This window comes from Lipotes vexillifer, unplaced genomic scaffold (genome assembly GCF_000442215.2).
Source record: "Lipotes vexillifer unplaced genomic scaffold, Lipotes_vexillifer_v1.1 scaffold668, whole genome shotgun sequence".
Classification (NCBI taxonomy): domain Eukaryota; kingdom Metazoa; phylum Chordata; class Mammalia; order Artiodactyla; family Lipotidae; genus Lipotes; species Lipotes vexillifer.
The window spans coordinates 4590942-4604743 of record NW_006785319.1 but is presented as its reverse complement, the minus strand read 5'-3'; the positions used below and the strand labels follow the sequence as shown (position 1 = coordinate 4604743).

Genomic DNA, 13802 nt, shown 5'->3' with positions numbered 1-13802 from the left:
AAAAAAAAAAAAAAAAAAAAGAAAGGTCAAGAAACAGTTATTCTGAATGGAAATCAGTTCGTCAGTTTTTATAACATGGGGTTCTTCAGATCATTTTCGATCCACTTATAAACCAAGATGATGCCATGAAATATAACTGAAATCTGCAATCAAAAGGTAAGTGTCCTTGAGAAAGATGAGCTCCATTTCTTACTCTCTGGAATATAACACTGCTAAATTTTCTCTAAAGCCACTTCATCTTTTACAAATTCAAGAAAATTACTTCTTCAAACCCTTGTCAAGATATTGCGTTTCTACTGAAAGAGACTTCTAAGTACTATCATATAATTCAATAACAAATGCATTGATTAGTGTATGTCCTACCTGAGAGTTTAGAGCCTCATGACGATAGTCCCGTGTAAAAACACCGCACAGAGATTCACCGTTTGGCAGATTTTTGTTAAAACGATTCTCAACAGTTGCTGCCACCTGATTGACAAGGGCCTGAATGACAGGGAAAAATATCCATTGATCACATAATAAAGTACAGGGTAAACCTCAGAGAGAGGACAGGCACTGTCTAAAATTACGTACTGCTGGGAGGGCAGGAAGCTTCATCACCCCTTTCTCCTACCATCTGCCTAACCCACGGGCTGTCTTTGAGCGCTGTGACTACACGTGAACTCACTTATAACCTCAACCCAGTGTAAAATGGGAAAACCCGGCTTCATCAGAGGGAAAAAGCAGGAAATGTTGCCCACACATGACAAATAAACAGCTGATACCTGGGCGACCAAGGCTTAGAAAGAAACCGTGAGTCTATGTAGAACGGCCAAGGAGGGCAGCCGGGATGGACGTGTGGTTCTCGTATTTGGGGGCATCCCCAGACCTCTACCTGCGAGTGTACAGGGGACCCACATCCCGGACTAGGCAGGTGGTGGCCAGCGAAATCTGAGCGTGTGCAAACCTATACACATCTCTGTATTTCACACTCTGTGCCCAAAAAAGTCTCACCTAGATTAAAATGTAAACTTTAAAACATAAGCATAAAGATACTAGAAAATGGACATTTTCATATATTTGAGCACACTCGGAAACACTAAATGGAAATATTGATAGATCTGACTACACAAAGATATTAACAAAATATCATTAATATAACCGCAATATAGCAAAAAGATAAAATGACAAAAGTATATTGGTTATACTTTACAGAGAAAAAGTAATATACTTATTATACAAACTTCTGGCCAATCAATAAAAAGGCAATGCCCTTCCACTACAAGAAAAAGAAAATGGGCAGATGTCATGAACAAGTAGCTCATGATTAAAGAATTATCACTGCCCAGAAATCATACAGAAAGGCTCCCCAATCAGTGATCACAGAAATGCAGATTTATTATGAGATGGAAATTTTTACCTAGCGGTATGGCAAAAAATGTTTAAAGATCATAGGAATGTGGGAAAAAAAGAGGACATATATACTTCCATATACTGTCAGAGGGAATAAAAATGGATTTAAACTTTTAGAAGAGTAATTTGGCTTCTAAAACCTTTGGGTTCTAAAACTTTTAGAAGAGGAATATGTACTGTGTTGAATGACCAATTCCACCTCCAGTAAAAGCTTCATTTTTCTTGATATATTTGATTAATTTCCTGCTATGAACACTTACTGCTTTCATAACCGTGAAAAACGAAAAAGCCACGATCAAAACTGAAGTGCTAATTTCAACTAATCACGTTGATCAGTCTGGTTCTGAGCCCGATCCCAAGTCACTCAACGCCACATTTTCCTAGAAACTAAAATGGAGCGAGATCTCATTTTAATCTGTAGAATCAAAGTTCTCCCAATTCAATCTGCCTTTCTTAAGAGTAATCGCATTAAAAACAAGGGGTTGTAAACGAGGATATGCAAACTTACACTTCCTGTAAATCAGCCTTTCTCCTAAATGACAAAGATCATACTTTCTGTATTTAAGTTTGACGTTAGGTGGTTCCAGCCATAAAAGAAATATGGCAAAACCACCTGGCATGAGAAACACATCAGGCACTGATGCCCAAGAGCAGACAGGATGCATCCCCTCAAGGGCAGAGGCAACGCGGGGTTCCTAAAGACTCAACATTGCCCGACATAGTCGGGATGCTTCTCTCAGTTCAAGCAAAAAGCTGAATGACAAGATCACAGGACCAGACCTCTGCCTCACAGTGCTCTAAGGGAAGTATTATTTTGTCCTCTCAGACTGGAAGGAGAAAATGGAGGTTAGAAAATAAAGTGAGACGCACGGAAACAGAACAGGCTGGTGGTTGGCTAGGGTGGGGCTAAGGGTGGGGGGAACGGGTGAAGGGGGTCAAAAGGTACAAACTTCCAGTTATAAGATAAATAAGTCTGGGGATGTAACAGTGACTATCGTTAACAATACGGTACTGTGTACCTGACAGTTTCTAAGAGAGCTGATCTTAAAAGTTCTCACCACAAGGAAAAAAAAAATGTAGAGCTATATGAGGTGATTCATGATTCATGTTCACTAGAATTATGGGGGTGATCATTTAACAATACATACAAATATTGACCATTATGTTGTACACACGAAACTAACAGGTTACATGTCCATTTTATCTCAATAAAAGTGGAAAAAAATAAATTGCGAAAAAAAATAGAGAGAGCTAGATCTACCACATGACTACGTGCATTAATCTAAAAGAGGAGGTTTGGTTGTGAAAGAGAAAATTCAAGTCACTTGAACAACCCCCCAGCCCCCAGACCTACCTTGGTGGGGGCCACGTACACGACCACCCCATCGTCGCCCTCCCGTAGCACCTTCTCCATGCAGTAGTAGGAGGCGTAGGTCTTCCCTGAGGACGTGGGGGCCACTATGACCGCAGACTCATTCTTGTCCACGACATCCAAGAGCTCTCGCTGCAGGGTCAGAGCACCGTTGTGTCAGCACCACGAGAAGCATGTTAGCAAAACAAATACCTTAAGACACTTCCAGCATAATTCTCTGAGCCGCAAAGGAGTGGCTGCGAGTTGAAAACACACCAAAAGATACACGGGAACTTGGGAAGAACTCACGGCCTCTCCCAGAAGAGAGAATTGCAGTGCTTTTGAGCGTCTGGAGGTGGCTTTGTGTGTGAAAGACGGAGACAGGGTCTGAACAAAATATCTTGTCCTTGGGTAGATATTCTTTCTGATTACTTGTCATTGACTAAGTGCACGACGGCTCTGAGAAATGAAGATCTAAGAGTATGTATTTTTGTAAGGGTGAAAAAGTAGCTGAACAGAAAAAAAAAAAATCAATGATTAATCATTTTACTACTTATCTTGTACTTTCTAAATAGAAGGATGCCAGCCCCTACTTTGGAGGGCATGTGGGACCTTCATTAAAACAGACTCCCAGGACTTCCCTGGTGGCGCAGTGGTTGAGAGTCCGCCTGCTGACGCAGGGGACACAGGTTCGTGCCCCAGTCCGGGAGGATCCCACATGCCGCGGAGCGGCTGGGCCCGTGGGCCACGGCCGCTGAGCCTGCGCGTCCGGAGCCTGTGCTCCGCAACGGGAGAGGCCACAACAGTGAGAGGCCCGCGTACCGCGAAAAAAAAAAAAAAGACTCTCATCCCTTTAGCCTATGCTTTTATTCATCAAAATGAGGACTAGTGAAAGGATCATTAGCCTGTGTGATGGGCAGAAGATGGAAAAGGCCCCCAAAGCCCCATCCTGCAGACTCTCTGAATCCAGGTCCACTCTGGGCCACACCTCAGAGCAGAGGCGACATCGAAAGAAGTGCAGCGGAGGGGCCATAGATACCTGGAGGCCCTTAGCTGCTTCGAGTTCTGCACTTCAGGAAGGAAGGACCTGGTCCCCCTGCCCCTGAACAGCAGGCAGGGAGTTTCTGAGGCACTCCAGCATCATCAACACAAGGACGATAAAGTCAGATTCTGATAAGACCATCTGTTAGACTGAACCTCTGAAATGGCATTTTCATAGCCAAACACGTTTAACTGATAAGGTTCGAGGCAATTTTACAAGGTTGAATCAATGCAGAAACACACCCTTTGATTCCTAATTTTCTAGCCATCAATATTAATTTTACACTTGTTTATAGAAAAGTAGCTACTATGGTCAAGGGTACAGGCTGTAAATATCTCAACAACTGTCTCTACTGTTTAAACTCCCTGAATGTCTCTGTCACATTTCTATATTTACATAGGATATCCTGCAGACACAGGGAAGCCTTGGAGGATGTTCCACAATGATACAGTCGGATGACAAAGACAGAACTTCAAATATATACGTGTGAATCCATGAGAGTACCTCCAAGAAAATGGTCTATTTATGAAAAATGGATGATATGAAAAAGTCACTTTCTTTAAATGGGAAAACGTCCACATCCGACATTTCCCATGACCATTTTAAATGAGATGACCCGAGATGAAGAATTTCATGCCAGATGTGCTGTGTGGAACCATGAGAAGCTCCTGAGATCAGATCTAATAATAAAATACAAAAACGTTTCTTTCATCCAGTCATTACCTGCCAGGTGTCAGGAATAAAGTCCTGGACTCTGGGGTCTGGATCTTTCCTCTCGTCTCGTACCAAACAGTGGCCCATGTACTGCAGCTGAAACCGAGCTGGCCCGACGCCAACCGAGTATTTGTTCTTCCCCTTCCCCTCCTTTACGTCATTTCCTGTGACCTAAGGGAGTTTACAAGCCCATTTGGAAAGTGACTGTAAATTATAACATCCTTTAAATGATTAAAAATATTTTTTAAAATAAAATAACTGAAAACTAATGTTTACAGGAAAAGCATTTTACCATCTTTCAAATTTTGCAATGTTTATTGAAGAAATCTCTTACCACCTAAATCATTATCTTAACTAAGAGTAAACAGCGGACATCCAGATCTTCAGATATCCATCACGGCGCTTGAGCTACAATCTGATATCAAGACAACTGAACAGTCGCAATATAGTTTTTAAATGTTTTGCTAGAATTAAACAGAGGATTAGTTTTAAGGGTCTGCAGAGACTATCTGGCATTTCTGTCCAGAGAAGCTTTTGTAAAATCTTCTAATTCTAGGTTACTTCAAGTTGGGGGAGCTGGATTACTAATAACGATTATGAACTTGGAGTAAATATTTTCAGTGAAAAAAAGAAACCCAGGTAACTGTGCTTATAAGACACTTGAGGTGCACCTAATAATTACTCTACTAGAATGGAGCTATTCTGAAAACATTACCTGCACTGGATGCAAAGAACTTGCCAACTCCTCAAATCCTAAGTACCTAAGGCATCTGGCTATGAGTTGCCGATCTGCCTCTTGCAAAAGTCCTGGGTATTTTTCCATCACGGAGTAGATCCTTTTCATCATTTGAACAGCTATACTTAAATCTTTTGTGGTTTCACCTTGGTAAAGAATAAACACCAAAACTGTTATAAAGGCCATCAAAAATAATAAATGTTTGATTGTCCAAGATTATTCACTCAGGCTATCAACCTGACCCAATTAAATTCATCGTCTTACTTAGCATCATTGGAGGTTTTGGAATACAGAAAACTCAATAAAATGAAAGTGCAACTAAACACATTCCGACATCTCTGTGGATAACTGAGATGTAGCTCTGTAAGGGTTGGGAGAAAAAGGAAAATCCTGTAGCTCATGAGAGAAATAAGATCACTAAAGCCCAAGTTGGTCTAAGTTCTAAGGAATACAAATCTTTCCATGTCTTCTCTACTATGTTCAAAGAAAAATGTCCAGATGAGTTTAAATATCTGGTTAAAAACTTGGGCTTCCCTGGCGGCGCAGTGGTTGAGAGTCCGCCTGCCGATGCAGGGGACGCAGGTTCATGCCCCGGTCTGGGAAGATCCCACATGCCGCGGAGCGGCTGGGCCCATGAGCCATGGCCGCTGAGCCTGCGCGTCCGGAGCCTGTGCTCCGCAACGGGAGAGGCCACAACAGTGAGAGGCCCGCGTACTGCAAAAAAAAAAAAAACTTGGCAACATTTATTGAACCTTAATGGTGATCAGAGCTAAGTATCTGGTGTAATCACTGGAGCCTTTAAATTCAATCAGTCTGTTACACCTGCCAGATCCAAACTTTGCTAATCCCTGTCCATTTCTTTACAGTCACTTACATCCTTTCTAGTCCCACTCACGGCTGGTCTTTTCATACTTCACACGTTAGGGCAGTTTTGATTCGCCCTTTCTTCCAATCAACCTACATTTTATCTATTTAACAAATATTACCAAACACATATTGATGCTATAAAGGCTATGAAAGAAATTTAAGCCACTGTTAATCCTGATCTCTCTCAGGCCAACTGCAAATCCTGACACAGCATCTTAAATCGAGAGACCCACAGAGGCCAAGTCTTATGCTTCTCACGGGGATGAAATCCTCAGGGAAGTCTGTCGTCGCAGGGGCAGATTGAAGTTAGTAGAATGATGGGGTAGCGGGAAGAAGAACCCCCAGGGACCCCTCATCATTTCACCTGCCATCGACTTACGCGTCTCTACCCAGCCATGTTTCTCTCTCACCTGCCTCTTCCTGCCTCTTCTTTTCTTTTCTACTATCTATTGTAGCAGTTGTAAAGTAAGGCACATGGAAACCACAGCAACTTCTGGACAAGCTCAGCGTGCCAGGCAAACATGACCCGAGTTTTGCCCAGAAAGAAAATGCTCGCACTTCAGATCTCAGAGATGAATGACAGACTCTCCCTGGGACCTCGCCATCTGTGGGTCCCCTTAACGAGGCCCGCAACTCTCTAAGTGGTTGTTTGTAAACTTTGACTGGGGATTGATTTGAATTTTTTTATTGGAGTGTAGTTGACTTACATTGTTGTGTTAATTTCTGCTGTACAGCAAAGTGATTCAGTTATACATATACATTCTTTTTCATCTTTTCTTCCAATCATTCCCTGTGCTGTACAGTAGGACCTTGTTGTTTATCCATCCTATATATACTAGTTTGCATCTGCTGATCCCAAACTCCCAATCTTTCCCTCCCCCTCTCCTTGGCAACCACAAGTCTGATCTCTATGTCTGCATGTCTGTTTCTGTTTCGTAGGTAAGTTCATTAGTGTCATATTTTAGATCCCACATGTAAGTGATGAGGAATTGATTTGAATTTGCTTATGAATGTGCTGTATCTTTGCTACTGGGGCCCCCTTTGAGACTTCATTGCTCATTGATAAAATAGAGATAACAGTACTTAGAGGACTTCTCCAAGGACAAAATCAGATAATGCATCTAAGGCTTCCCTAAGCCTTCTAACACAGACTTCCAGTTAATAAGTAACAGCTGTATCATCATTAGATTTTTATGCTTCTCCAATGTATTCACACAAACAAATCAACAAGAACTCACAGCCACATACCTACACCACAGCAATGTTCTTTCCACGCTCTCAAGCAGGCAGTAATCCCCACCATTTCAACTCGAAATTTCACTGAGCTACTTTTACATGATTTCAAAAAATCTTCTAGGTTCTTTATTCCGGAGTTTAAATTCTCTTTCATTTCCTCCTCAATAGAAAAGGACAGAACATTCCATTTTTTCTCTTCTTTTTCTTCTTCCTTGGCAAATAGCCTCTCCTTATTCTCTCTAGTAATTTTTTCAGCCTTGGTCTCCTGCCCCAAAAAAGAAGGAAACATGTCATAAAACAAGTTGGACACAGTCTGAGATGCCGTTGCATGAATGAGACAATAGTTTTAAGTGTACATTGATTATTCTGAACATCATCCCATTCTTGACAAGGCACAATCTTCATTTCAGTGTCTGTTTCTTAACCCTGAAGCCCCTGTGAATTGAAATCTTTGGACAATCCAATTTAATGACTATAAAGCCTCTGTGCAGATAATTTTTCTAGATTTCTAAGTAGTGCAGGTTAAAAACTGAAGAGTAAACGTAATACAATCAGAAACACCAGGACCCTGGTTCTTCTGTCTCCTGATCTCTCGGGAATTGGTTTTCCTCTTCCATCCCCCATGGTCACCTCTCTACCCCAACTTGTGCTTCTAGAGATTTCTCCCACAAAGCCTTACTCAACTCTCCCAGCCTGAGCACGTATTCCTCCCCCTGCCCGGGCGTCTCTCTATCAAATGCTCATCACACGCAATGCAGTTGTGATTTTCCTTGTCATGAGACAGGAATGTGCCTTAGTTGTTGGTGTGTCCCAAGCACCGCACAAGTTCATCCTCTTTTATGGGTGAATGAGGAAGGGGCAGGTAGGAAGGAACATCATAAATAAACCGGTTTGCTCTGTCTAGACAAGCATTTCCAACCAACTTACACACAATATAGACCCACTCCTAGTACACTTTTACCTACTTGACTTATTAATGTGGCAAGAAAATTAGAGAACTGTTGTATCCATAAGAGACAAACCTTCCATTATTCTGCTTAGTCATGAAACTCATATTTAGCTTAGAGTGCTGCTGGAAGAGCACATTTACACTGTGCTGAGCTTGTTTAATCTCCACGAGATAATTTACTTAATTTCCAATAATGTAGATGATAAAAAAAACATGAAACTTTTTTCAGTCTTTATACCTTATACTAGGTAATTAGAATTTTTGCCAACTTTCTATTTTATAACCTCTCTCTCTCGAAAAAAAAACTATATAAAAGAAGCTTTTCAGTAAATAAAAAAGGAATAGTTGTAATTGGATGGTCTCACTAAAAATAAAATTGGCTGTGAAAATAAAAAGGAGGTTGTCGCCACGAGGAGAAAAACAAAGACCACCAAGCTGGGCCTGAGGTGGCTGCTTGTTGACTATTAAAGCACAAGTCCTCATGTCTGCTCAAATATTTTTTTAACTTGAGGTATAATTGAAAAATTGTAGGATATTGAAAGTGTACATCATGGTGGCTTGATATACATGTACATTGTGGAAGGGTTCTCCCCACTGAGTTAATTAACCCACTCATCAACTCACATATTTATCTTCTGGGGGAGGAGGGGAGGGGAGAATATTTAAAATCTACTCTCTTAGCAAATTCAATGATATGATGTAGGGTTATCCACTCTAGTCACCACGTTTCTCCTCTCTGTTTCTATGAGTTTGACCTTTTTTTTCTTCTGGATTCCACGTGTAAGTTACACCACGCAGTATCTGCCTTCTCTGTCTGACCTACATCACTCAGCACCTCTAGGTTCAACCACGCTGTCACAAATGGCAGAATTTCCTCCTTGTAACTGAATAATATCCCAATATATATACAGACCACATCTTCTTTATCCATTCATCCCTTGCTGGATGCTCACATTGTTTCCGTATCTTGGCTGCTGTGAATAATGCTGTAATGAACATGGGAGTGCAGAGATCTCGTCTACATCCCGTTTTCTTTTCTGGGATAAATACCAGAAATGGGAATGCAGGACTATATAGTAGTTTTATTTTTAATATAATATTTGGAGGAAATATACCATTTTCCATAGTGGCTGCACCAATTTACATTCCCACCAACAGTGCACAAGGGCTGCCTTTTCTCCACATCCTGGCCAACACTTGTTGTTTCTTGCCCTTTTGATGATGGCCATTCTGACAGGTGTGAGTCGATATCTCATTGTGGTTTTGATTTGACTTCCCCTATGACTAGTGATGTTGAGCATCTTCTCATGTGCCTGTTAGCCATCTGCATGTCTTCTTTGGAAAAATATCCATTTAGTTACTCTGCCCACTGTTTAATCAGATTGTTCTATTTTCTGCTATTGAGTTGTATGAGTTTTTTGTATATTTTAGATAGTAACCCCTTATCGGATATATGATTTGCAAATATTTTCTCCCATTTTGTAGTTCGTTGCCTATTCATTTCTTTGATGGTTTCCTCTGCTGTGAAGAATCTTCTTAGTTTGATACAATCTCACTTGTCTATTTTTGCTTTTGTTACCTTTGCCATTGGTGTCAAATCCAAAAAATCATCACCAACACCAAAGTTAAGGAGATTATGGCTTATGCTTTCTTCTAGGACTTTTACAGTTTCAGGTCTTGAAGTCTTTGATCCATTTTGAGTTAATTCTTGTGTATAATATAAGATAGGGTTCCAAGCCTCGTTCTTTTGCATGTAGCTGTCCAGGTTTCCCAACACCATTTATTGAAGAGGCTGTCTTTTCTTCATTGTATATTCTTACCTCCTTTGTCATAAATTAATTGACCATATGTGCTTGAGTTTATTTCTGGGCTCTCTATTCTGTTCCATTGACCCATGTACCTGTTTTTATGCCAATACCATACTGTCTTGATTACTATAGCTTTGTAATATAGCTTGAAATCAGGGAGTGTGATGCCTGTAGATTTGTTCTTTTTCCTGAAGATTGTTTTGGCTATTCAGGGTGTTTTATGGCTCCATACAAATTTTAGGATTGTTTATTTCTGTGGAAAATGCCACTGGAATTTTGATAGGGATTGCATTAAATCTATAGATTGCACTGGGCAGTAAGGACATTTTAACAACATTCTTTCTTCCAATCCATGAGCGCAGAATATCTTTCCATTTATTTGTATCCTCTTCAATTTCTTTCATCACTGTCTTGTAGTTTTCAATGTACTGTAACCTCCTTGGTTAAATTTATTCCTAGGTATTTTATTCTCTTTGATGCAATTGTAATTGGGATTGTTTTCTTAATTTCTGCTCCTGATAGTTCATCATTGGTGTATAGAAACACAACAGATTTTTGTATACTGATTTTGTATCCTGTGACTTTACTGAACTCATTTATTAGTTCTGACAGTTTTTTGGTGGGGTTTTTATATAATATAATGTCACCTGCAAACAGGCAGTGTTACTTCTTCCTTTCCAATGTGGATGCTTTTTATTTCTTTTACTTGCCTAACTGCTCTGGCTAAAACTTTCAGTGCTATGTTGAATACAAGTGGTGAGACTGGGCATCCTTGTCTTGTTCCTGATCTTAAAGAAAAAGCTTTCAGGTTTTCAGCTTTATCATTATATAATGACCTTCTATCTCCCTTATTACAGTCTTTGTATTAAAGTCTATTTTCTGTGGTATAAGAATAGCTACCCTTGCTTTCTTTTGGTTTCCATTTGCATGGATTATCTTTCCCATCCCTTTACTTTTCTAAAAACGTAGCATGGAAAGCAACTATCAAAGGGATTGAACAAATAACAATAAAGAAGGACAATGAAAAGTAAAAAAAAATTTTGATAGAATGAATATAACCTACCTGTATCTTTTTGCTCTTGGGTTCACAGAAATTCTTCCTTGGCTTGATAGCTTGAGGTACAACAAATTTTGAAGAGACTGATTCTAATGAATTCCCATAAAATCGTTGAAAACGATGATACATTTGCACAGATCTAAGATGATGAGGATCTCTAGATTTTTCTGGAAAAGAAAAGGCTTAAAATGCAACACTACTACATATTTTCAACAGCGTTCTCACTAATCCTTCACACCATCCCACACACACGTGCACTTTTCTTTTTAGTTTGGAACAGTAACTTAGGCTGGTGACTTTTGTTAAAGAAGGAATCTTAAATCACACTATCTCTTGTCCACAGAATGATTCCTTACTTTATTTAAAGGATGCAAGCAACAAAACACCCTTTTATTGTACACCTCTCAAAGCAAATATCAGGATGCTACAAAGAATGACAGATTCTGGGCATTACTTCTGTTTTGTACCCTGTGAGTGAAGTTAAGAAGGGGGAAGGTAGGACTTCCCTGGTGGCGCAGTGGTTGAGAATCCACTGCCAATGCAGGGGACATGGGTTCAAGCCCTGGTCTGGGAAGATCCCACATGCCGCGGAGCAACTAAGCCCGTGCACCACAACTACTGAGCCTGCGTTCTAGAGCCCACGAGCCACAACTACTGAGCCCACGTGCCACAGCTACTGAAGCCCACACTCTGCAACAAGAGAAGCCACCGCAGTGAGAATCCCGTGAACCACAACGAAGAGTAGCCCCCGCTCGCCGCAACTAGAGAAAGCCTGGGCGTAGCAACTAAGACCCAATGCAGCCAAAAATATAAATTAATTAATTAATTAAAAAAAAAAAAAAGAAGGGGAAAGGTCAAGGCCAAATCAGGAAGATGTCCATCTAGGGTATCATGGCTTCTTGTACCACTTGACAGAAAAATCCTTACTCCAGACCATGGCCACAGAGCCAAGAACTTGGCAGCTCAGAAAGACTCACTGTAGAAAAATCCAATGACATAGGAAATCCCAACACTCAAGGTATGACTTACTCCCATCCCCAGAGAAAACTACAGCACTCACTTCAAGGGACTAGTTAAGCAGGCTGATTTTTCTATATCTGTATCTACATATGTAAATCAAACAGCTCTGAAGGATGTTAATGATTGATCTAAAAACTCCCTTGTACTTTTCAGGATATTAGTAGTTGTTTCTAACAGCAGGCTGGGAAGTGTTCCGTGGGAACATGCTTACTAGGTCCACTCTGAGATTCTTCTGAAGGTAAGTTCTGTCCACTGGAAGCAGGGTCGGGGTGAGCATGGGGTAGACAAAAGAAGACAAGGGATGAGCCGGGGAAAAGGGTCCCTAAGTCAGTCTCGGCTAACTTGCTCTCAGTGGTGCCACAGCCTCCATCCTGAGCATGAAGGTGGGTAAACTGCTGCCCTTGTTATGGGTGACGTGAAAGCAGCTGCAACTGCTTGCAAGCCTATAGCCTCAATATTTCTGCCATCAAGGAGCACACAGACGTCTTAAACTATAAACTGTCTTAGCTTAAAACAGCTTCTAACTTTTGTGGGACAAATGCCATCTCTGTGCACTTGCTCCTAAGACAGCTGTGTGCCCGTGTACACGTGACGGTCAGCAAAGTGGGGCTCTTTCCTCACCCTCTTTACTGACATATATCTACATATCTTGTACATTATTGTTATTCAAGAAATAGAATAATTATTCATTGTAACATAAAAGGCAGAGAGTGAAATAGATTTTAAGGTATTTCACCAGAATCGCAGAACTCACCATCAAAGTGACCCTTTGTCCTGTCATAATCATCACTAAGGGGTCTGTGGGAATGCCAGTGCACAAGCTCATCAAATTCTTTCTGCTTGACCAGTGAAGTTACAATAGGATCATCGCTATGAGACGAAAAGAAATATAGGCACATTTTAAACTGCATACCTCTAAATACAGCACAGCATAGATCACATTTAAAAAAAAATTTTTTTTTAAATCATAGCCACTTTTCCTCTTTCCAAGATATAATGTGGGTGGTAGAATCCAAAGAGCAGTTTAATAGGGCTTCACAACCCAGAATCTACCCCATATCTCATGCCATCGACATCAACAAATATTCATCCACTCATTCATTAATTACAAACACACAGCTGGAATGATTTTCCTCTAAGGTTAAAACTATGTTGATTTTTAAGCTAGTTATGATCACAAGACATTGGTAAATTTGAAACTAAACTCTTTATGTGTTACAAACACACGTTACATCTAATATAACCTCTTTATAAATAATCTGTCGAACTTTGTAAAAGCTTTAATGAGTAATTCATCCATTCCACCCAGTGGCCCCCATACCTCGTTAGGAAAGGCAAATCTTTCAAAATGTCCCCAGCAAACTTATCAACCACCTGACATGACACTGGAATAAAACCCAAATTAGCCATCTTTTCCTTGGAGGTATCTGTAAAAAAGTAGTAAGACAAGGTCAAATGTGAAACTTTCATACAGCAATGTTACACATCATTTTCTAAAATTTCACATTTAAAAAAACATCATGTTTCATTGATCTTATTTATTTACGTTAATCAATTCTAGCCCTTCCCACAAAGCTACTTTCCACATTAAAGCATTCTGGAACACAGCAGAACATAAAGAAATAGGCAG

General features: G+C 40.4%; 1 protein-coding gene across 1 annotated transcript in view; it reads right to left on the bottom strand.

Annotated features, from left to right (window-relative positions):
• Positions 1-13802, bottom strand: part of DDX60 (DExD/H-box helicase 60) — a 79092-nt gene that overhangs the window by 43553 nt on the left and 21737 nt on the right. The window contains 8 exon segments of the mRNA XM_007457387.1: positions 364-483; positions 2747-2896; positions 4509-4670; positions 5215-5381; positions 7351-7603; positions 11159-11319; positions 12927-13042; positions 13494-13599. Of these exon segments, the coding sequence (XP_007457449.1) occupies positions 364-483; positions 2747-2896; positions 4509-4670; positions 5215-5381; positions 7351-7603; positions 11159-11319; positions 12927-13042; positions 13494-13599 (1235 nt within the window).